The following is a 24274-nucleotide window of genomic DNA, read 5'->3' on the forward strand; positions in this document are numbered from 1 at the left end:
CACATATATACATAAAACTGAATCACTATGCTGTACACCTGAAACTAACACAACATTGTAAATCAACTATACTTCAATTAAAGAAAAAGAAAAAAAGATGGGATGACGCCATTAGGACCATCTCATGAGATTGCTGCCAGGATTCAACGAGACAACCAGTGTCAGGACTGAGCCCAGGGCCTGGCACTGAGGAAACACTCCTAAAAGGGGAGCTATTTTTATGATCCCATCGTTCCACGTTTATTGAGAAATAAACTTACAGAATCAAATCTGAATGATTTCTTACGTTAAACCTTACTTTAGCGGCCAAAAATGGTTGCATGTTGGTGACTTCATAGGGTTCCATCTTAGAAACTCATCTGACTGACACTTTTGGCTGTTTTAATCCAAGTGAGAATTATAGTTCAGTTTGTCCACAATTACATTTGGAGACTCTTGTCTCAAGAAAGCTCCCCTAACTTTGGTTTGTTTAGCAGGCTCTGCAAAGACACTCTGGTTTTAAACTCTTGGTTTTAAAACTTCCACTTTCAATGCCGTGTATTTATAGCAGTAACAGTTCCCCCCACCAAAAAAAAAAAAAAAAATCACACATAACTTCCACACATTCTTTCAGGCAAACAAACACTGTCTCAACTTGAAGAGAAAATAAAGCCTTGCTGGTTTTAAAAAAAAAAAGTCTCAGGTATTCACAATGGAGCCTGCCTATTTCCTTGAAATCCTCTAAAACGTGATAAAAGACAGGAAGCTTCAAAGTGACGTCCAGTAGCATCTTAATGAGAGTCGTGGAAATGTACATTCCCAGGATAACGCTGGTCACCAGCCAATCACAACACGGTACCCTTCATTAAGTGCGTGTGCTGTTATCACGGAGACAGTGGGAGCAGCATCCCATAATTCCCCCAGTCTCGGCACTCTGGGGACCCTTCCTTGCATGCGACCAACTGCGATAGGCTGCTACCCCAGCAGCTGGCATTATGGCCACGGTACACATTTTAAGCAAATTCCAAACCACTGCTTATATTAATTCAAGGATAGAGGTGCCTGGCACCATGAGCAAGAGGAGTGTCATTAAAATTCCTACGGAATGCCATGTAGTGTTACAGTGGGGCAGTGTTTCTCAAAGTCCACGACCCTTTGCATCAGAACCCCTAGGTTGTTTTCCAACTGCTCAGTCCCAGCCGCGCCCTCAGGTGTGCTGAACTAGAATCTTCCAGGGACATCTGAGAATCTGCACGGTAACAGGCTGCCTCACCCAGGGAACCACAGCACCAGACTGGAACCACGTGGAGTTTTCCACGAGGTACCCCTTAGGTCAGTTTCTTTACTGAGTCGTGTGATTCATCACACACGTGTCTCATGAGGTTCAGGAAAGCCTCTCAGGTGAGTCGGATTAGACACGGGCAGGTCTCGGCTTCATCCCGCTTTGCCCAGATTTAGGGGCCCCCTTGGGAAGGCTGACCTGCCACCACTCCCAACCACTCGGGCACCCCGAGCCCTAGGTGCGGAGCTTCCTCAAAGGGCCCCGAGTTGGCCAGGGAGCCCATCATCCAGGCATCAGCCCTGAACACGGGGCCTGGAGGATCGAGCTGTTCAGCAAATAGTTGGAGCCCCTTAAGCAAAGCATGTACATGCATGCAAATAACATACAACAGGGACCGTCATTAGGACTCAGTGCCGTTACTTCGGCTGCTTCTAATGGAAACTCTGGGACTCATCCGACGGGGGTAATAGACTGGACCGTGGGTCCAGAGTTAAACAACAGCAAGCGAAGCGCCGCAAGTCAGCGGCCAGCAGCCACGCCCTCGTGTCACCCACCGGCGCACCCCCTCCTTCCCGTGGCTCACCTTTCTGTATTTGTTTCCCTTTGCCATTTTTTCTCCTTCCCTCTTCTGTCTTTCTACCATTCCCTGTCAACACTTCCTTCTATTCCCCCTGCCCCATCTTTGCTATTTTATGAAATGTTAGAGCTTTCAAAGTTAGGTGTTTTGTGTTGGGTTTTGAGGACTGGCCACTCTGTGCCGGGCTCCCCAGTGGGGCTGCGTGTTGGGACTTGTGTTTCTGAATCTCTGGCATCAGGCCTGCATCCCCATTTTGCCTGGGTCAAAAGTAAAACGGATGGGCTTCCCTGGTGGCTCAGTGGTTGAGAGTCCGCAGGCCAATGCAGGGGACATGGGTTCGTGCCCCGGTCCGGGAAGATCCCACATGCCGCGGAGCGGCTGCGCCCGTGAGCCATGGCCGCTGAGCCTGCGCGTCCGGAGCCTGTGCTCCGCAACGGGAGAAGCCACAACAGTGAGAGGCCCGCGTACCGCAAAAAAAAAAAAAAAATGCAGAAGCCAAGGTTAGGGATCTTCATGTCACAATGAAGCCCTGTTTGGCTGTGTGTAGGCTGAGCCCGTTCTTTATTAACCGTAAGTTGTTTCTCACAGCATAGAACTATTCCATTAGCCTGAAAATAAATAAATGAATAAGGTGCCTCTCACTGGGACTTCATGTGCTGGCATAAACAGGTGGGGATGCGTGTTCTTCTCGAATGGGAGGTACCATTTAGGAGCACAGAAAACACATCTTGGGAACACAGAAATCCAAATGCAAATATGGAAAGCACATATGCGCCCCTCCCTCCCGCCCCTACGTGCACGTTTGCATGAGAAAAGCCACTGCCCCAATCAAACGACAATGAACGCTTACCGTTGTTGTAAGAGCGAAAATTTCCTACAAATTTTATGTATTCATAAGTTGGAAATTCCTTTGGGTTCAAGCTGCCTCTGAGAAGATGGCAATAAAATTCTAAGTCGTTGTCAGCTGGGCCATTAAAGGAAAAAAGGAGAAACGGAATGAGAGCTCTACAGTGATTCGAGACTAAACAAGCCGCATCTTGTGAAACTCACAGGGTTTGGGCAACACATGGCCGGGCTATTTCTCTCGTTATGACTGACTTTCAGACATGGTTTTAATAACCTTTGCAACACAGATTTTTCCCCTCTGTAGTTTATAGATGTTTTGCATTCCATACTCGGACCCGATTAGTCTTAATTTGCTCCCAGATGTCTGTGGTTGGTTCTGTCGGCCTTAATTAGTTCTGGTTGTTTTCATACTGTATATTAAAATAAAGCTGCTCAGAGCTGCTCTCCTTAATTTAATCTTTCCACTTTGCTCTGAAGGAAAATCAGATGTACAATGGGACACATTATTCACTGAAAACGGAGTAAGGCTTGAATAAGTACAAGGCACCTTTGCTACTGCCGTCAAAATACACGTTTCATTAGGTGACCAGACCAGCTTTCTATCCAGGTCGCCAATTTTGACAAAAACTTTAAAATTCCATAAAACCTGCAAATGTATATAAATAACCAGATGACAGCCTCAGAAGAGAATTTGGAGTTTTGACCTAATTATTCAGTTTTTAGTTGGTTACTTAGTATCATAAATACAAATCTAGCCTCACAGTGTCCTCCAAAATAAGAAGATTATTCACTTGTTTTTGTACCCTTTATTACTAAAAGGTTCTCATGTGGGGGGGAAAAAAGGGATCTCTTGTATTACATGCAAAACAAGCTATTATTCTTAAGCTCTGTGCTTTAAAATTCTCCGCATAAAAGTTCAACGTCTTCCATATTCCAAACTCCGGTTTTAGCTTTGAACTTAAAATATACCTCTACGGATCTTGGAAATGTTCTGAGTCACAAGGAAAATTATTTTTAAAATTAGTCCTCCCTTCTTAATTCATTCTAACCTCCTTTCAGAAGTGACATCCTCATCTTTCTATCTCGTAAAACCAGTGAAGTTCAACTTACATTTTAAGTGTTCTGGGGAGGGGGAGTCCGTCACAAGCATATGGGAAGAAAGCATTTTGTAGACTTCTGAGTGTTCTTGTTCTGGAAGGAAACGTAACAAATTCTGATCCGTGACATCCGACTGGAAAAGAAAAGAAAGAACCAAGGCACACATTCCACAAAGACGAAAAATAAAAAGCAAAGCCTGCAACTTCGTGACAATTCAGAACTGGTTTCTGAAATGAGAAGTTCCAGACCTGACTTTCCGTGAAGACTCTGGAATTTTGAATTGTAATCTAAAAGGGTTCACCTGTTCAAATGCAAACGTGCTCTTGCCCGTGGGCCTGAGAAGGAACTAAGACTCAAGCCAGACAAACACGCATCGGAGCCCCGTGTGCTAACACCCCCGTGTTCCGGCTGGGGCGGCGTGGCTGGCGGGGAGCCCCAGCTCGAGGCCAACCACGCACATGGAGGCCCCTGAAGAGCCCACGGGTTCCTTTTCCGACCTCTAGGCCAGCAAACGGCTGTTTACTTCTAAAGGTCTGTAATCAAAGGAATTGTACTTTTTTTCTGAGGACCTGGGCACCCGTGGACACAAAATAAATGCAATGGAGTCTAGACTCAGTGTTATCCAACAGAGCGGTCTGTGATGATGGAAACGGTCTGTAACCCGCACGGGCCGTCAGGGAAGCCACCAGCCACGTGGCTTCCGAGCACCCGAAGCAGGGCTTGTGTGACTGGATTTTGTTTTTGTTTTTTTTTTGCCGCACCGCACAGCTTGTAGGATTCTTAGTTCCCCCATCAGGGATTGAACCTGGGCCCCGACAGTGGAAGCACCGAGTCCTAACCACTGGACTGCCAGGGAAGTCCCTGAAGACAGAATTTTTAATTGTATTTAACTTTAATTATTTTAATTGAAATTTAAGTCACCACATGTGGCCGGTGGCTCCCATACTGGACAGTGCAGGCTGGAGATCACGGTGGGGAGAGAGGAGACAGCCGCTTCTCTATCCCTCAGTAAACTCACCCCCTCCGACAGCTTCAAACACCGTCTGTGCACACCCTTTCATCTGCACGCCAAGGCAACTCGCTCTTGGATGTCCTGGCTTCACATCTCATCTGCCTCCCAGATGTACTTGGGGACCCCAGATCCACATACACCCCCAATGTCCTCATTATCTCCTCCCCCCGCTGTGTTCTCTGTCCCCACGTGTGCTGTTGTCAAGCGGTCACCTGCCCATACCCGACACCCAGCTGGCATCCTTGACCTCTCCCTGTCGTCTTCACATCCAAACAGGGTCTCAGTGCTGTGAGATTCTCCTCCCTCGAACTCCCTCAGATCCATTCACTCCTTTTCCTCTGGCCTCTACCCTAGTCCAGGCCATCATGTCCTCTGGGCAGTGAACTGGCCAAACTGGCCTTCCCACATCACCTTTCGTCTCTGTCCAATTTGCTCTCTGCCAGCAGCCTCGTATCAGACCAAGTCACCACCTTGCCAACGAACACAACATTGTAAATGAACTCTACTCCAATATAAAATAAATATTTTAAAAAAACAAACTTTCGTGGGCTTCCAGCTGCTCCTGGGATGAAGCCTTAGCTCCCCAGTTCACTAGTCGGGCTCAGCAGAGCACAGCCTCCGCTCCCAGCCCGTCTCCAGCCCTCCAAACTGCCTTTCCTCCGGGCTGCCGGCTTTCCTCTTCCTCTGGGCCGCCCCTCAGGCTGCACCCTCAGGCTGGAGCATCCTGCACCCTCTGCTTGTGCTCAGGAACTCCCGTGCTGCCTTCAAGTCCTGGCCTTGAAGTCCCTTCCTCTGAGAAAGCAGCCCTGACAGCCCCTCACCCAGAACAGGACCACTGCCCCTGCTCCTCTGGCCGCTGCGCCCGTGTCATCTGTACCCACTGGGGAAGGGCACATCTGTGACCACGTAGTAAGCCCTGGGAGGGCCGGCGAGGCAGGTCAGAGCCCTGGAGGTGGAGTGTGAGAGCCAGCTCTGCCCTCCAAGCTGCACTCTGCTTGACGGGAAGATGACGAGGCTGTGAGGGTGACACGAGCTGCTTTGAGTCAGCGGCCGACACAAGGGCACACGGCAGATGCCAGGCGTGATAGGGGTTCATTAACCATGCAGGAAACAACTCCAGGCTTTCTTGTTCTTTCCCATGATAACGTGTGTCCCCTGCCCGCCTCTCCCCTGTACCCCTGACATCAGATGGTGCTTGGCCTTCAAGAAAAACATGTTGATGAACTGAAAGAACAACATGGCAAGTGCTGTGATGGAAGCAAAAACCAGGCACCTGGAGAACTCTGAGCATGGGGTGCAGAACCCAAAATGACGGGGTAGGGGAGCCTCCCAGGGACGGTTCCCATGGGGAGGGATCCTTGCGGCGGGGGTGTGTGTGTCTGGGGACAAGGCGGTGTCCACCAGGCAGCCTGGGTGCTCCAGGCAGGGGCACAGCCCACACAGAAGTGGGGATGGGGGTGAGGGTGGGAGCCCTGACAGCACGGTGGGTGGGGGACGAGTGGGCAAGGGCAGTAGGGCTCGGGGCTAGCAGCCCACAGAGGAGTCAAGGCTGAGCTTGTGCGCCAGGGGACCCGCTGGGGCACGTGGAGGAAGGTGGGCAGGACTGTGCTTGTATTTCGGACCCTCCAGTGGCCTGGGGAGGAAGGGGGCACAGGAGCCAGGCTAGAGGTGGTCGAAGTCTGAACGGGTCCGGGGAAGGGGAGACACAGAGGAAGGGGCCGCGTCCAGACGACTCAGCCAACACCACCATCCGACTGACACCGACTCAGGGTGCCGTGTGCCAGCCGCGGCTCCCGGCACCGGAGGGAAGCACGGCAAAGGGGGCAGGTGCCTCCCCTCCTGCAGCCACCGTTCCAGGACTGTAAGCATGTGCTCGGTGGCTGGGGAAGGGCAGGCAGGAGCGGAAGGAGGGGCTCTGGGGGTCCCCAGGCTCCCTGCTTGGAGGCCCCTGTTTGGATCTCTGTGGACAAATACTCCGCAATCCCCCCCCCCACTAGCTGTGCTACCATTTTCTCATTCTGGCTTTTTCTCCAAGTTCCTTCTGATGTTCTTGACTTTATTTTAAGCCCAATCCCTTTAGTTTTTTAGAACATGACTAATGCTCACACATGACAGTACTCTCTCTTCTTAAAGACATTTCAGATACTTGAAAATGCTAACTCCGTCACCACATGGTCTTTTCTCGGAGGGCCAGTCAGAAGCCCACTTCCCTGATGGAGGGGGTGGCAGAGCGCAGGGTGGGGGGCCGCCTGGCCTCGCTGCTCCTGTGGAACACGGTTGGCAGGTCACAGGGCATCTCAGGTGACAAGTTCTGCACAGAATAAAGACGAACACTGGAGGGAGGCGGGGGTCATGAGGATTATGAATTGACACACGAGGAGGGCTGAGAACACACTTGGCAAAGAACAAGCTCTTGCTATGCCTTTGCTATTATACTCCCATTAGGCCATTTCCATGTGCTGGAAACCAACACGAACAATGATATTTTGAGAATTTAAAGCCTAGCGCTTACAGGAGAGTAAATTGTATCTGCAACTGAACTGTCCCTGGAATGCGCTGAGCTCTGTTTATTAAAATCATGGCAATTACAGAGACAAGGGAGGGAAGGCACCATCCTCACAGCTGAATCACCTTATCAGGAACATCACTGACCTGCTGGAGGCGGGATGTTCTCCATCCAAACTTGTTGCTATGCCCTTGGCTACTTTGTCAAGAACCTGGTCCTTTTCTGAGTTTTGCACTAGACGCCTGCTCTAAACCCCCAACACCACTTCTCCTGCCTTTTCTCCGGAGGCCCTGGGACAGCCTGGGGAGGATGTGAACAGACAGGAAGCCTATTCCTCTCTCTGTCTTTTGAACCCACAGCACCGGTGCAGTCGCGTCAGCAAAGTTAAATGAGCCTGCACAGGAGTCCGCAGACCGGCCGGCTGAGCTGGAAGCGGGCCGTGTGGACATCCAGTTCAGGACGTCCCCGAGGGGCCCCGGCAATTCTGACTGGAGATCTGTGTCGGCCACGATTAGAAGGGGGATCGGTGAGAAGCCTCATGTTGAGAAGAGGCAGGACTGGGCTCGGCAAGCAGAGAGGGCCCTGGGCTCCCGAACGACCGGGGCATGGGAGGCATACGTCATCTGCTTTGATTCAGTTTAGATTCAGAATCAAACTGACGGCCGAAGAGGGATGCTTTCCGAAGACAGTATAGAGAATAGCTTCGACCCGGGAGGAGTGAGGAATGAATTCAGGTAGAAGAAGGACCAACTCTAAAGACTCTCTCTGTTCATCAAAAGACCCTGAAGACAGGGAAAGGCAAACCACAGAGCGAGACCAGATATCTGCGGCACACAGACCTGTGGTATAAGCCCGGAAGGAAGGGTCAGTGTGACATGCTGCCTCGTCATTTGGCAAAATCGAGAGGGCCTTGACTGGACCAACCAGAGTTCTCCTCCCCACTGTAACGGCAAGCTCCTTCTTGCCACTGACAAGGTCCCCTGGCTAACAAGCCTCCTTACTGCTGGGGGTGGACCTGGCTAAGCAAGCCTCCTTACTGCTGGGGGTGGAGAGGACCAGGCGCAGTTACTGTTCATCCTGCAAGTGGGTTTCAGTGCCCTGCCAGCCAATCACATCCTCTGTGGGAACCAGGGGGCACCCCACCCTCTTGCTACTACCACACCACCCCTGCTTGTTCACCCTGTTCCCAAGTGTAGCTCCCGTGCGTCCCTGCATGGCACGCGGTACGCTCCTCCCTGGGGCCGTAAGTACACGTGATTAACACACCGTCAGTTAATACACCGTCTCACCTGTCCGGTATCGGCTGTTGTGTGTTTGGCCATCCCTGTCACCCTAGGGCAGAGTGACGAGGACACGATTAAAACCATGCCCAACAGAGGACTAGCGTGGAAAGAACGCTTACAGATCATTACACAAAAGACCCAGACAATCCAGTAGGAAAACGGCAAAATACCTGAAAGAGCATTTCACAGAAAAAGGAAATCCAAACGGCCGACAAACTATGCAAAGACACTCAGCCACACCATCAACTGGGAGAAAAGCAAATCGAGACTCCGTGAGATGCCTTCGCACAAAAACTGACAGTTCTGACAACACCAAGTTCTGGTGAAATGGAGGAGCTGGAACTCCCCACCCCGCTGCTGGATGGTGGAGTGGTACCATCACCATGGAAACAACTCGGTATCACCTAGTAAGCGTGACGGGTTCCTACCCCACAACCCAGCGATCTTACACACAGTCAGCTCTCTGGAGGATGCTTGCAGATGTGCATCAGGAAATACGTACAGACATCCACAGACACACCCTCTCAGAGCTCCACACTGGCCTGGGGGCAGGGATCGTAGCATGTGTCTACAGCAATGAGGACAAACCCACAACAGCGACTCTGGACGGTGTGAGACGACGAATCCCTTAGCAAAGCTGAGCGGAAGGAGAGGGTACCAGAGTACACTTCCTACGACTCTGTTTACATAAAGCTAAGCCAAAGGTCGTACTAAATTACAGGGATTAATGATGAACTAAAAGTTGGCAGAACTGCAGAGAGAAGCAAGGACACGACGATGTGGAAATGGCCATCTCTATGCGGAAGGGGGCAGTGTGATGGGAAAGGAGCAGACGGGAGCTTCTGCGGGCCTGGTCATGCTCTGTTTCATACCCTCGGTGACAGCTACATGTATGCTTGCGCTCACCTTATCGTTAGTTTTAAAATGGAACCTACGTTTTATACACGGCTCTGCAGGTATGATACAGAAAGATCAAAAGGCACATAAAAATCAACCAATCTAACTGGCAACCTGGACCCTTTGAACCTGTGATCAACCCTGAGCTGCAGCCACCCCTCCCTACTGGGGCCCCTCCTACACAGAGCATCCACCCAGGTCCGCCCTGACATGAAGCCTCCGACAAGCTGACCTGGACCAGGTGTGTTCTCCCAGCAGGTGAGGACAGGTGGGTGACGGAGGGCAGAGGGATGCTTCCCGGAAAGCCCTGCGCGGCCAGGGACTTGCTGCTGCATTTCACCGTGTCATAAGCCAGGCGCTCTGTCTTCCTCCTCTGTGACCTCTTCTCCCTGCTGTGACCCCTGCCCCAGGAACCTGGCCCACTGTCCCCTTTGACCTTGTACTTCCAGCCAGAGCTTCTACTTGGAGAAACAGCATTACACAGAGGTATTTTTTTGGTGAGTAGATTTCTCCAACTTTATAGTCACTCTGTGCCTTAGATTTTTTTGGGGGGGGTGGGGGAAGTTGTGCTATCCACGCCTGTATTTCTCACTCTGAGGCCCTGCCCACTTGTGCCAAGCTGTTTGCAACTGCTCTCCATGCAGGAGCTCCACTTGCAAACCCAGTCCCTCATTCAGTGAGCATTCGGGCACGTGGGTATCGGCTCGGGGCTGGGGACAGGGCTTGTGCCTGACGAGCGAAGTGTGATCCAGCTCCTTAGGCCAACGTGGCGTTCATTAACAGATCGGAAAAACAATCCGAGAAGTTAAATGTTCTAAAATATCAACGTCCAAAGAGGAAACACAGACCGTGCCCGCTGTGGGTGTCACCTGGCTCTGCCTCGGCCGTACTCTTTCGCAATTACGTCCAAGGCGTGTGACGCCCGCCCCTTGGATCTCTTCCATCAGCTCATCTGCCGGGCAGGTCTCTGCCTTGACCGCCTATGTTAATTCTGGATGCCAAAATGTACTGGCGTCACCACCACGGGTAAGTTGTGACTTTCCCTTAACATCATTTTCTGCTTTGAGCTATTTTCTTCTAGCTTTTCTCTGTCAAACTGGAAAAGCAAGCTCTAGGATCTTTCATCAGGACACTGCTGTACAAAAATCTACCGTGTGAATTTTGGAGTGTCTGAGTTTCTAGTGGCAGGAAGGACACACAGAGAGAGATACTGAGACTTTTGACAGACTTAGAAGAAGAAAGGAATTCTTGCTGCTCTTCCCCCCGCCCCCCCAATCGCCAATGGTCCCCCAAACCCTGGCCACACAGGGCGCGGTGGGACCCAACACCTGGCATGCCAGCCTGTGATGCCAACAGGGGCCGTCCCTGCTACTGTGAGGCCCTTGGCCTCCAGCGGGCTGTCTCTGCCGGCCATGCCTCGACTGACGGTTGCCTCTTCCACGAGACAGGACATTGCCTTCCAGGTCCTCACCCCACCTCTGCTCAACACCCACCCCACCAGAGAGCACTCAGCTTCACTGTCACATGCAGATGCCTGAGTGGTGGGTGAGCACCAAGTTCTGGGGTCAAAGTGTCCGAGTTCAGATCCCAGCCGCACCATGTGCTGACTGTGGGGCCGTCTGCTCATCTGTGAACAGGAGTAAGTACCTATTTCATAGAGTCATCATAAGGACCAATAAGTATAAGGAGAATGGACCTTCTAAGTGCTTTCACCATATTAATGCATAGAAGGGACTCTTAATAGTGCCTGGTACATAGTAAATGCTCAGTAAATATTGGCTACCTTTTTATTAGTCCTTAATGGCTTAACAGATGAAATCTCTCAACAAAATTGCAAACCCTTAAGGTTTAAAGAATCTCATATGGATTTGCAATTGAAGCGACTGACAAGGGATTAATCTCCAAAATATACAAACAGCTCATGCAACTCAATATCAAAACAACAAACAACCCAATCAAAAAAATGAGCGGAAGATCTAAACAGACATTTCTCCAAAGAAGACATAGAGATGGCCAAGAGACACATGAAAAGATACTTAACATCACTAATTATTAGAGAAATGCAAATCAAAACTACAATGAGGTATCACCTCACACCAGTCAGAATGGCCATCATCAAAAAAATCTACAAACAATAAATGCTGGAGAGGGTGTGGAGAAAAGGGAACCCTCCTACGTTGTTGGTGGGAATGTAAATTGGTACAGCCACTATGGAAAAGGGTATGGAGGCACCTTTAAAAATCTAAAAATAGAGCTACCACATGACCCAGCAATCCCACTCTTGGGTATACATCCGGAAAAATCTATAATTTGAAAAGATACATGCATCCCTATGTTCATTGCCCCACTATCTACAATAGCCAACACCTGGAAACAATTTAAATGTCCATCAACAGAGGAATGGTTAAAGAAGATGTGGTATATATACAATGCAACACTACTCAGTCATAAAAAAGAATGAAATAATGCCATTTGCAGTGACATGGATGGACCCAGAGACTGTTATACTGACTGAAGTCTGACAGAGAAAGACAAATATCATATGATACCACTTACGTGTGGAGTCTAAAAAAATGGTGCAAATGAACTTATCTACAAACCAGAAATAGAGTCACTGATGTAGAAGACAAACTTATGGTTACCAAGGGGGAAAGGGTGGGAGAGGGATAAATTGGGAGACTGGGATTGACATATACACACTACTATATATAAAATAGATAACTAATAAGAACCTGCTGTATAGCACAGGGAACTCTACTCAATGCTCCCCGATGATCTGCATGGGGATAGAATCTAAAAGAGTGGATATATGTATACGTATAACTGATTCACTTTGCTGTACACCTGCAACTAACACAACATTGTAAATAACTATACTCCAATAGAAATTAAAAAAAAAAAAAAGAACCTCATATGGGCCATTTGAATCACTGCATTGTCTGTGGACACGTCCTGGGCTTGTACTGAGAAATAAGCAAGTTTGAATTGAAGTGAACTAAACTGAAAGCAGAATTCCTAAATGGCAACCCAAGTCTTCAGCATCAGAAAAGCACTAGGTAGAGGGGTGGCGAGTTTGGGCTCTGCGCTCAGTGGGCCTGGCCTCAGCCCTGCTCTGCTCCTTGCTGGCTGGACTACCTTGGTCTCATCCTCTGTCAAGTGGAGGTGACAGGGCAGCTGTGTGATGGGCACCAGGGAAGTTTCTTGTCCACCCACTAGCAGGGATACAGCGAATCCTAAGTAAAAAGAAGAAGATGACGGTTTGGGTAAAAGCTACAAGTAAGCAGGAGTTAATGTGGAGATCGTCCGTCCTGGCCTCACCTCCGCTGGGGAGCGTGAGGGCTGACTCAGTGTGTGTCTGGGTCCACAGACAGGCACTTAATAAGCATTCAGATGGGTCGGGCATTGACAAATGAGAGTTGGGGCCATTTTCTTACTCTGGAAGGGCCATTTCTCTGGCCCTTCCAGAGTAAGAAAACAATTCATAAAGGTGATTCTAAGTTGCTCCAGAATTTCGAATCGGAGTCCCCAACTTACTAATTTCGCTCTGCCACGTATGGCAACTGGGTCATCAGGTAACTCCAAGAGGAGAAATCAGAACACTGCAAATCCTGTTTCCCCAAACTGCTCTGGCCACACTCCCAGGCCATTCCGGGGTTGACGCCTGTTTGCTTTTCATCAGCGCCTCGCACTGCCCGATCCCGTCCACTCAGTACAAAACCCAACCCCCTCCAAAGGAGCACCCCACCTCCTCAGATCAGCCCAGAGAAGCTGTGATCTGATGGGGTCTCATCACTACTCCAGCATGAGACGAAAATCAAGATGAAACTGCTTTCCCGACTCCTTAGGGCTGAGTGAGAACCAGCCTCTTCTGACGGCTCTCAGAGGAGAGAACCCCCAGCCTCATGCACCCTGGAAATGGGCTGAACCACAAAGGGCAGACGGATTCAGAGTAATGCAAAGGTATCTGCCTTGCAACATAAAAAATGCTTTTCTGGGCTACAACACACAGTGACCCACAAAGGAAAAACACGGACGGTGGTTCTGATCTACACACAGCATCGTCTGCAGCAGCAACGGGAGTGGGGAGTGGCTTCTGAGGAAAACAATGATCCAGGACGATGTGGAATCCTGGGCCATCAGGGAAGCTGGGGTCGTCACCACCGGTGGAGCGGGGGGTGAGCTGCCCACACAGCAAGGCCACAGCGCTCCCGGGCAGGTGCGGCTTGGGAGAGGCCACCACGGTCCTCCAGCACCACCCGGCCAGCGATTCCCTACGAGCAGGCCCCCAGGGCAGCTACCACCCTCCTCATGTGTCCTGGCCGCGCATCCACCCACGTGTGGGAGTCGGGGGTGGGGGCTCAGCAGTTTGGCGGGGCTTTTTGGGAGGAGAGAGAAGAGAGGACGTTTTAGCCCAATCAGTCCCACAGGTGGGTACAAGCTTCCTTCCAGACCGGTCTCTGTGGGAATAAACGATGGTGTGGTGGGAAATGGAAGGCTGACCAGATGCCTCCGAGGGGCCCTCCAAGGTGGACCCTCCACCAGCCGGGTGCTGTTCTGAGTCAGAGCATCCTGACGGGGGGACCAGGGAGCCCGTGAGGCTCAGGCTGAGAGGAGGGAGTGTGATGGAAGATGGGAGGGGGGAGGGAGAGGGGGGAGGGGGAGGGAGGGGGAGGGAGGGGGAGGGAGGGGAGGGAGGGGAGGGAGGGAGGGAGAGGGAGGGAGGGAGGGAGGGGGAGGGAGGGAGGGAGGGAGGGGGAGGGAGGGGAGGGAGGGGGAGGGAGGGGAGGGAGGGAGGGAGGGGGAGGGAGGGGGAGGGAGGGAGGGGAGGGAGGGGAGGGAGGGGGAGGGAGGGGAGGGAGGGAGGGGGAGGGAGGGGGAGGGAGGGGGAGGGAGGGAGGGGGAGGGAGGGGGAGGGAGGGAGGGGGAGGGAGGGAGGGAGATGGGGGCAAGGGCTCGGGACCACACGGCACTCGCCCTTCTCCGCACCCCACCTGGCTTCCCGGGACAGGACGGCAGAGCCTGCCCTCCTGCCCAGACCCTCCTTGCTTCTCAAGTCCTTCCTGGTCCAACAACATCTTCCCAGAGTATTTCACTCCCCCCTCCCACCATCATCCCTGGCACTGAACCCTTACCACCAGCAAGCGTTACAACCTACTGCATCTCAGTTACATCTCCAGCGACCCCCAAACCCCCTTCTGTCCCCAGCCGTCTGGTGCACATCCCTCCACCAGCTCTCAGGGGACCTTGTCTTTCTTTGCAGGTGTCTGTCAGCCTCCATAAAGGCTCTGAGCTCTGCTAACTGTGCTGTAGGCTCATGGCTCCTGGGCGGTTTCTGGAGCACTGGAGAGTGAGGACCTGCACCACAGCCCCCGTTCCAGGTCTTGCTTGTTCCAGGATGACACAGGCCTGCACCCGCCTCCCTCAGGAAGCCTCCGAGCTTGGCCTCGGCCCGGTGGAGGGCACTCCTTGACCCTCCTTACACACAGATTCCCGCACACCTGCAGCGCCCCGGCTCTGAGATCTGAATGGTCCTCCAGGAAAGAGGATCACACGTACTGGCAAAGGCCATCAGAACAGAAACTCACCGGTAAATGCCCAAGGAGAGGCGTGATGCTGTCAGAAACGTAGAGGATGCTGCCGTCCGTCGTCACAGCGATGATGAAGCCGTCTAATGCCTGCGGAAAACACAACAGGTGAAGGCTCCTCGGTCATGCTTTCACGAACGAGAGGGTCATCGAAGCCAAGGACCCCGGGTTAGGTTGCCAACTTTATTTCGTAACCCTTCAAATATTTTCACGACTAACCTCACAGCACATTTTTCTGTCTGGCACACAAGGCGGTTTCTTACACAGAATTTGTCTAGCCCAGGCAAACTGCTTGCAAAGCACAAAAAGGCTTGGTGAAAAACGGGACCTACTGGTTTCATGAAACAGAATTTAGCCATGGAAACTACCTAACTAGTTTTTTTTTTAAAATGTCTAATTAAGCTTAATCTTAAAAGTACAAAATGAAAAAAATCTAGAATGTGTTTCAAATAATCTGAAATAGCAATCCTATGACAGTTATAACAACTGCAATTTCAAACACCAAGGCTTGCATAACTTCACAATATAATCATCTCAAAACATGTGATCAAAAACTTTGGGCAGGAGTTTCTTTCATAAATCCTTTGAGGACAGCTACCACACTTTCGGCTTTGGGCATTTCTTCGTGTTCCACTTTAACGATCTCCAAAAGGATATCTCCACTACCACAGTTCTTTAGGAACATGAAACATTGAAACAAAGCATAATGATTCATTTCAGCCCGCCAGAGAAATCTCTTCAAATTATCTGCGTCTTGTATGGCCTTTAGTTTAAAGTTCTCCAGGACTTGCCGAAAATGAAAAGGGTTACCTCTGTCAGTACCATTCAAAAAAGCCTGCATTCCATCCTCACAAGACCAGTTGCTTCCTGCGCCGTGGAACTGAGGCTGGGAGCTACTAGTGTCGATGATCACGGACTTACGCTGCTTCTCCGTGGTGGCCATGCACAGAGACGTCATGGTGCCTTCGTGAATAAGGCCTTGGAGACTGGCCACACTCAGAAGCCTGAGAAGGTCTCTTTTTGCTTTTTCATCTGATTCTTTAACCTCAACAGGAGTATAACTCAGAGCAGCATGTAGCAGAAAGGTAAGTTTCTTCTGAAAGAGATGAGCCACCCTTTGGATTGGGCATACAGCATCCTCAAAACAGCTGCTCGGGTAGGACTGTATGCGGTTCTCCCCACCCCTTTCCTCACAGTTCCTGTTATTTTTCAGCCCTTGAATATGCTTGTCCAATGCAAGCCTGAAAAGTTCAAGTCCTTTTTCAGACCCTCCTAAAAAGCAGACCGTATACTCGAGTTATGTTCGGAGTCCGTCGTCGCTGTTTAGGGAAGCAGTTTTTCTTGTGGAAAAGGCAGTAGTAACAACTGATGCTGTAACCTGGAGTTCTCAGCTCCACTCATGCAACACTACCCAGCCCTTCAAAGACTGCTCCCTTAGAAAGATGCTTAGCGATGAAACTGTGCGGCTCTGCCTCCACTTCAGAGGGTAGATTAGTATCCGCCAAGGAGAGGCTGAAATCATCACCGGAGGGAGTTTCTGCATCTGTGCCACGTGGGCTTCCACCATCACTGTCCGCTCGCTGCTGTGCCAATCTGCTTCCACGGTAGCTGCAGACACAGTAGCGGCTGCTGGGCAGTGGCTTGAGTCTCCGCTCCTCGGTGGGGCTGCCCTCCTCGCTGCTCTCTCGCTCCCCCCTCACCTCCATCCAGCGATTCCTGCAAGGAGGGGAGCATGGCGGCGGCCTGTGAACGGCCCTGTACCTAAGTAGTTTTAATGATAAGCGTACCTTTGGGCCGAATCAGAACTATCACGGTGACCCATTAAAAGCTGTCAGTGATATTTTACAGTCCTTGTCCTACCCCCAATATCACTCTGCGTTCACTGGTAAACATATACTAAGACAGCAGACCTCACAGAGGTGTTAAAAAAAAGAAAAACTGTGCCTGCTGGTTGGCGTAGACCTCTGCTTACATCCATTGCCATAGAAAGACCTCCTGAAGGAAGTGTCTGTAGAGAACGTTCACATGAATCCACCAAAGCGAAAGGTAAGGACCGATGGGGACGTGCTGTGTAACTCAACCAGACCCATGAGAACAGCTGTCCCTCGGTATCCGTGGGGGACTGGTCCCAGGACCCCTGCAGACACCAAAATCCACGAGTGCTTAAGTCCCTGAGAGTTGCCCCCATATCCGTGGGCTCTACATTCTCAGATTCAACCAACCTCGGAGGCGGAACCCACAGACACGGAGGGCCAACTGTATTTCAAAATAACCGGAAAATTCATTTGTTTAGAAGTTTTTACTGAGTGCCTGCTCTATGCTAGATGCACTGCTCTGGGTGCTCACGAGAGAAGAGATACAGGCCGTCCATGTTTTCTCACAGACTCGCTGTTTTGTTTTCAGATTCCTTATCAGGGGCTCACGATGCTCTCATGAGACACATGAGAAGGTGATTTCTAAAATCCAGACTCTATTCAGCAGAGGATGGGGTCATCCTGGCAACTGGCTCTATGGGCACAGTGATGAGATGGAGGAGATTAAAAACAAAGTCCACCTCCCCAAAAACAAATTTTTGAGGACGTAATACGCTCACGCAGACCATCCCTGTAAATTATCACTGTTGCCTCACTGACTGTATTGTTAAAATAGCATCTTCTGCAAATATAGGAATTTTTCCGCTTTGGGGGAAAAAACCCCAAACTGAAATATGTGCTTAGAAAGTTCTGGAAACATTTTGTATGCACGCAGCTATATCCTCCTAGGGTGTTCCTGAGCATCTGCACAGCCAAAGGGCACGGATTCCTTCAGGGTAGGAGGGTGTGGCCAAGTGCACGGCAGCAGTAAGCGGAAATAGTCCAGTAAGTGTGCAGAGAAGGGCACCCACCATCACCACGCACCAAAGTGGGAGTTCTCTTCACCAGGAAAATTAACATGTGGGTCACTTACTGTTGAACACTTACGTACTGCAGGATTTAAGACTGAAAAATATCTTAAAGCACATTTCTTAAGTGGACCTCATCCTCTTGGAATTTATCTGTGGTTTTCAACTGGGAGCAACTTTGCCCCCCTGGGGATATCTGGCAATGTCTGGAGACATTTTTGCTTGTCAGTTCTGGGGTGGGTGCTCCTGGTATCTAGCGGGTAGAGGCCAAGGATGCTTTGAAACCTCCCATCTACAACACACAGGATGTCCCTACAACGAAGAATTATCAGGTCCGAAATGCCAAGCGTGCTGAGCTGGAGAGATCCGGGATCAGACTTATGGCTCATGGGGAACACCGAGGTACATCCTAGTGAACTTTCTTTCTTTTTCCCTTAAGTATTTTTCTAAATTAAAAAAAAAAATCATAGTAGCAGTGCTCCTGGAAGTGAATATTTTTGAACCGGTGGAGGCGCTGTCGATGACGTCAGCTGGACCATTTTAGAAAAAGTAGATTAGAATATCGGGAAAAGCAGGAACAACATAAATTCTCTTCTTGCACAGGGAGCCCATGCCCTCTTGAAGTTGTAGAGCAAGTGGGTGTTAAAAAGCTGAAGGTATTTATAGATGGAAGATAACGCCCATTGGCGTTTTCCATCAAATGCACAAGAATTACACCGAGTCACTGCTTTAAGAATGCTCGCGATGGTTGTGGAAGTCCCATCCACAGCATTTGAGAGGGACTCGATAGAACGTGACTGAAAAGCGATGTGCCCCTCTTATTGCAATGGGGACTTTGGCAGGAGCTTCAGGGACGCCAGAGATGCCATGATGGCCCGAGTTTCATACCTGCCGCACACCAGAAGGAAACAAAACCACCCCTTTCTGCCAATTCCTGGCTCTGATAGAATGTTTTTTGTCTTCTCTGGGACAACATCTGGGCAAGAAAAAAGATGGCTGTAGCTTTTCTGAACAAAATTCAGAAATACCACACACTTCCTAGTTGCCAGTCAGTAAGAGCTTTCCCTTTTTTGAGTTTACTTGTTCCAATGCTTATAGTCACCATCTTGGCCAGTTTACACTCAACCAGCTTGGCTGGTCTGCGACCAAGTCATTCTGTTCTTTCAAATTCCATAACTGTATGAATTCTCATGGAGTCTGGTTTGGGGCTCTTCTGGGAGAAGAGGGAAGAAGGAGGGATTCACATCCAGACGGCACCAGCAGTGCAGTTCCCTGGGGCCTGATGGGTTCTGTCCTGGGTTTCATCTTCATTTAGAAAGGAACCTCCTGGTTATGAAGACATGGCATCTGATTCCTCATGTTCCCTGAAATGGCTCTGAACAAAGGAGGGGGATATGCAGCTGGAATGGGACACACACTATGGAGAAGTTGCACCTTGGAAAACGAGAGCATCGTCCCGTGGGAACCATCATGGGGAAGGTACAGGAGGCTCCAGTCACCCATCACCTGGCCTGTGTCTACTGAGGGGCAAGAGGGTAGAAGAGGAGCCTAAAACAGTCAGAGAGAAGTCAAAAATTCTAGTCGGTGGGTTTCTCATATGCCTCAAAGATGCAATTCACCCAGAAGGTCCACTTGTTGTATAGGCTTAATTTTGGGGTCCAATTCACTCACCTAGCATGATTTCCTTTAGACTGGCTCTAGGGAGTCTACACTGGGAGCAGAGGAAAGTGCATATCCATACAAATCTAAAATCTTCTTTTTCTAGAAATTTCAGTCTCCTAAGTCTCAGTTCAGCCCAAATTTTTGTCTTTAAAATAAAGACTGTTATGAGAGGCAAAGAAGGACACTACATAATGATCAAGGAATCAATCCAAGAAGATATAACGATTGTAAACATATATGCACCCAACATAGGAGCACCTCAATACATAAAGCAAATGTTGACAGACAGAAAAGGAGAAATTGACAGTAACACAGTAATAGCGGGGGACTTTAACACCTCACTTACATCAACAGATCACCCATGCAGAAAATCAATAAGGAAACACAGGCCTTAAATGACATATTAGACCAGATGGACCTAATTGATATTTATAGAGTATTCCATCTGAAAGCAGGGAATACACATTCTTTTCAAGTGCACATGGAACATTCTCCAGGTCAGATCACATGCTGGGCCACAAAGCAAGCCTCGGTAAATTCAAGGAAACTGAAATCCTATCAAGCATCTTTTCTGACCATGACGTTATGAGATTAGAAATCAGCTACAAGGAAAAAAAAAACGGCAAAAAACACAAACACGTGTTTTGGAGGCTAAACAATATGCTACTAAACAACCAATGGATCACTGAAAAAATCAAAGGGGAAATCAAAAAATACCTAAAGACAAATGAAAACACGATGATCTAAAACCTAGGGGATGCAGCAAAAGCAGTTCTAAGAGGGAAGTTTACAGCGATGCAAGCTTACCTCAGGAAACAAGAAAAATCTCAAATAAACAACCTAACCTTACACCTAAAGCAACTAGAGAAAGAACAAACAAGACCCAAAGTTAGCAGAAGGAAAGAAATCATAAAGATGAGAGCAGAAATAAATGAAATAGAGACTAAGAAAACAATAGAAAAGATAAATGAAAACTAAAAGCTGGTATTTCGAAAAGGTAAACAAAATTGATAAGCCTTTAGCCAGACTCAGCAAGTAAAAAAGGGAGAGGGCCCAAATCAGTAAAATTAGAAATGAAAAAGGAGAAGTTACAACCAACACTACAGAAATACAAATGACCATAAAAGACTACCACAAGCAACTATTATACATTGTTAACCTTATAAAAGTCCTGTTCTCTCAAATACTTCTGACGCCCTGAAACTCCTTGCGGGGGGGAAAAGTTGTGCTACAGACGTTTTAAGAGGGTTATATGCTAGAGGGTTATGTGTTTTAATTACTTTTCCCCAAGAATTAAAAGATAAAATGATTTCTGTGAAGTAGCATAATGATGCATTAATTCAACATGATATTTCACAAGCTCCTCTAAATTTAACATACTTAAAATGCATTGCTTCTGGAGAAAGTTCTGTATTTTCTTTAAATATAGTTCACATGCAGATTTAAGTATCTTTCATTTCATGCAAATGTACATTAATGCTTTTATATTTCATAATATTTGGACATCTTCATTCTGGCATTTTCTTACTCCAGTAACTTTCTGTTTTCTGCACAGTTAATCTATGTAAATTAACGTTTACATCAGTCTTATATAGGCACATAAGATGAGATCTAGACAGACAGATTCCCAAAGAGCCATTCTCTAAAACCCTGCCAGGAACCACAGACACAGCCAGTGTCTAACTTCCTCTGGCTGAACCCATCCATCCCAGGTTTCTTCTTCTAATTCAAGGGCCCAGACATGCCACGTCTTGGGCTTTCTCTCTGTCCACCATTGTATCCAAACACTCCCAGTCTTATCCCCAGTTCAGAAGTCAGCACCATCTAGATGTTTTTGCAGTGACTTATCCTCATCTGTACTGGGAAGTTTCACCCATAGAGAAACATGATGTTGAAGAAGGCCAGGCACTCAGATCGGTCAGATTCCCTCAAATCCAGCCCAGCAGATGGGCGTGGGCCCTTAACTTTCCGGAGGAAGAAATGTGAGCATCCTTCTTGGCACAGAGAGACCACGTGCTGGGTGGGGAGACACAGTCACGTATGGCTGATATCCACACGTCATGTTGATGGAATCGGAGATCAAGTTAAAAGCATTATTTTAAAAGAAGACTCTGGCTTTCAAAATGTGTCCTACTAAGGGAAAAATATATAATTGCTGCATTATATTCTGCATAAATACAGGGCAGAGACGTAATCCCCTCTCTCTCCCTACCTCCAACTCTGTTCCTGCCTGGCTCCCCAACGAGGTATCCTCTGGTTGGGAGATGTGAGTGGGCTGGCAGTCACCATGGCAACGGTACACACTTGCATTGAGTTTGGGGATTCTCGCTTCTACTGCCCAACTCGGTAGCCAAAACATAAGCAAGAGCAGGCAGATTTTTCAAGAGTCTATCTGTTCCCAGCCCTCTTTGCAGGGTCGAGAACGGCTGTTTACTTTGGGCACAGGGTCTTATCTGGAGCAAGCAGCTAGATTTTAATTTGCAACCCGTTAAGCTAATTGGAAAGTGCATGTCACCTCCAACATCAGCTGGGTGAATTCTTCATTACTGAGGAATGAAGGCTTCCAGTCCTGCTGAATGTCACAGATTTCCGTTTGCGCTGAGACTTCTAAAAAAAAAAAAAAAAGCATAAACAAGCTTTTAGATGGGAAGGCACCTAGAACTTGGAATTAACAGATGAAGCACACGTGATTTCTACGTGATTTTGCGTAAGTGTGTAGTGTAATGAAAGAAGCTGATAGAAGGACATAGGTTACTCTGATTCTGAGGACCCGGTGCTTTGGACGCAATGGGCTTAAAAACACCTCTTGACATTTTCACACCCCTTCAATGAGGCTTCTGTGAGGAGAGAAGCCCACCCTCTGCACTGGGTGTAGTGCCTACAATTAGCAGGTGGTACCACGCCCTTGAATTTCTACATGACAAAGCCCATCAGCGGTTGGAGTTATGTGGTTGCCACCTCTCAAGGCAACAGGAACAAGGACAGGGATGGAGGGTCACATCCTTAAGCTGCTTCTTCATGGTCAAAGTGAAACAAAACGATTTAGTGAGCTGGTATTTTCAAAGTTCCAGAAACATCTTAGGTGCGTAGTATCTAACCTACTGTGTCTGTGCAGACTGTCATGTATTTTTCAGCATTTCCAGTTCCTGAAGTATAATGTGCTATACAAAAGCATGTTACTTAGTTGCTTTTAAGGCCAGAATTTACTCTTCCCAAAACTTTTTTGGGTTAATCTGTACTTTGCCCGTTTCAAGTAACTACCTTGTTTGGAAGACGTTTTTCGTATTTGTAAATTTAATAGTCATTGGTCTACACAGGACTCCTTAAACACTCTAGCGCTCCTGCCCTTTTGTCTTTTCTTTATCATAGTTGATTGAAATTGGTTTTTACTATTCATGACTTAGAATAATTTCCTTCTGCTTTACAACTCGGTAACTTCATGTAAATTCTTAGGATTTTTGTCAAGCTCGGGAAAATACCAATCAAGTTTCTTTCCTATGAAAACTGTAAGATTTCAGGGCATTTCACTTTTTTTTGGTTTACTGACTAATCTTCAAACCTCTTTTTTGTTTTTTAATTTTTATATAATTTTTAAAGGTTACTTTCCATTTACAGTTATTATAAAATATTGGCTCTATGCCCTGTGTTGTACAATACATCCTGGAGCCTATCTTACACCCAATAGTCTGTGCCTCTCAATCCCCCAGCCCTGTATTGTCTACCCCCTCCCACCGCCACTGGTAACCACTAGTTTGTTCTCTATAGCTGTGAACCTGCTTCTTTTTTGTTATATTCACTAGTTTGTTGTATTTTTTAGATTCTACGTATAAGTGATAGCACACACAGTATTTATCTTTCTCTGTCTGACTTATTTCGCTTAGCATAATGCCCTCCAAGTCCATCCATGTTGCTGCAAATGACATTATTTCACTCTTTTTTATGGCTGAGTAATATTTCACTGTATATATGTAGCATATCTTCTTTACCCATTAAGTGTCGTTGAACACTTTTCCATGTCTGGCTTCTGCCTTTTTGAAAGAGGGTGCTTTATTAATAAAATATCTCTTATAAGATTATTACAGGGAGCTCAAATGCTATACTGGATATATTTGTTTTTCCTTCAGTTTATCCTCCATCTTTAACCAATGTTTTGCTCCACTTTATGTAGTAAGAGGTTTCTTTAGGGGTTATTTTCTTGGTGCTAAGAAAAACCCACGTAGCTATGATTTATCTCTTTACCTCAGAGAGAATCATATTCTGTTCAACAACTTCCTAGAAAATGCAAATTGTTCAGGCAGATAATCTATCAACTTAAACGAGGAGAGGCATTTAAAGGCCTTCTCCTTTGACGCTGTGTTGTTGGTAGTTTCTCCGCAGGGAGTTTGGCGAGTTCATCCTGACATCTGAGTGAATGGATGTGAATGAATGAAAGTGGTCACTCCTGAATGAAGATGCTGTGAAGGGTGAGTTACACGTGTGACTCTGTAAACCTCCCCGAGTTCAGTCACCCCGCATTCCCTGCGGGGAAGAGATCTCCCTTCTTGATTTCTGAAAGAATTTTTGCTGCTCTTGCACACAACTGAAGTTTTGTCTTTCATGATTTGAAAGGAGCACAAAAGAGCCACTAACGGCCATTGGTCACTGAACACAGGAAGAAACCCAGGAA

At 48.2% G+C, this 24274-nt stretch overlaps 1 protein-coding gene and 1 pseudogene across 5 annotated transcripts in view; both read right to left on the minus strand.

Annotated features, from left to right (window-relative positions):
* Positions 1-24274, minus strand: part of NPAS2 (neuronal PAS domain protein 2) — a 345032-nt gene that overhangs the window by 42454 nt on the left and 278304 nt on the right. For all 5 annotated transcript variants that reach the window (XM_060309185.2, XM_030838789.2, XM_060309187.1 and 2 more), the window contains 4 exons: positions 22124-22215; positions 15066-15155; positions 3795-3915; positions 2689-2802 (listed from right to left, as the gene is read on the minus strand). In XM_060309185.2, the coding sequence (XP_060165168.1) occupies positions 2689-2802; positions 3795-3915; positions 15066-15155; positions 22124-22215 (417 nt within the window). The remainder of the gene's footprint in view (positions 1-2688; positions 2803-3794; positions 3916-15065; positions 15156-22123; positions 22216-24274) is intronic.
* Positions 15548-16799, minus strand: LOC132598281 (protein Njmu-R1 pseudogene; annotated as a pseudogene).

This window comes from Globicephala melas, chromosome 12 (assembly GCF_963455315.2).
Source record: "Globicephala melas chromosome 12, mGloMel1.2, whole genome shotgun sequence".
NCBI classification, from domain to species: domain Eukaryota; kingdom Metazoa; phylum Chordata; class Mammalia; order Artiodactyla; family Delphinidae; genus Globicephala; species Globicephala melas.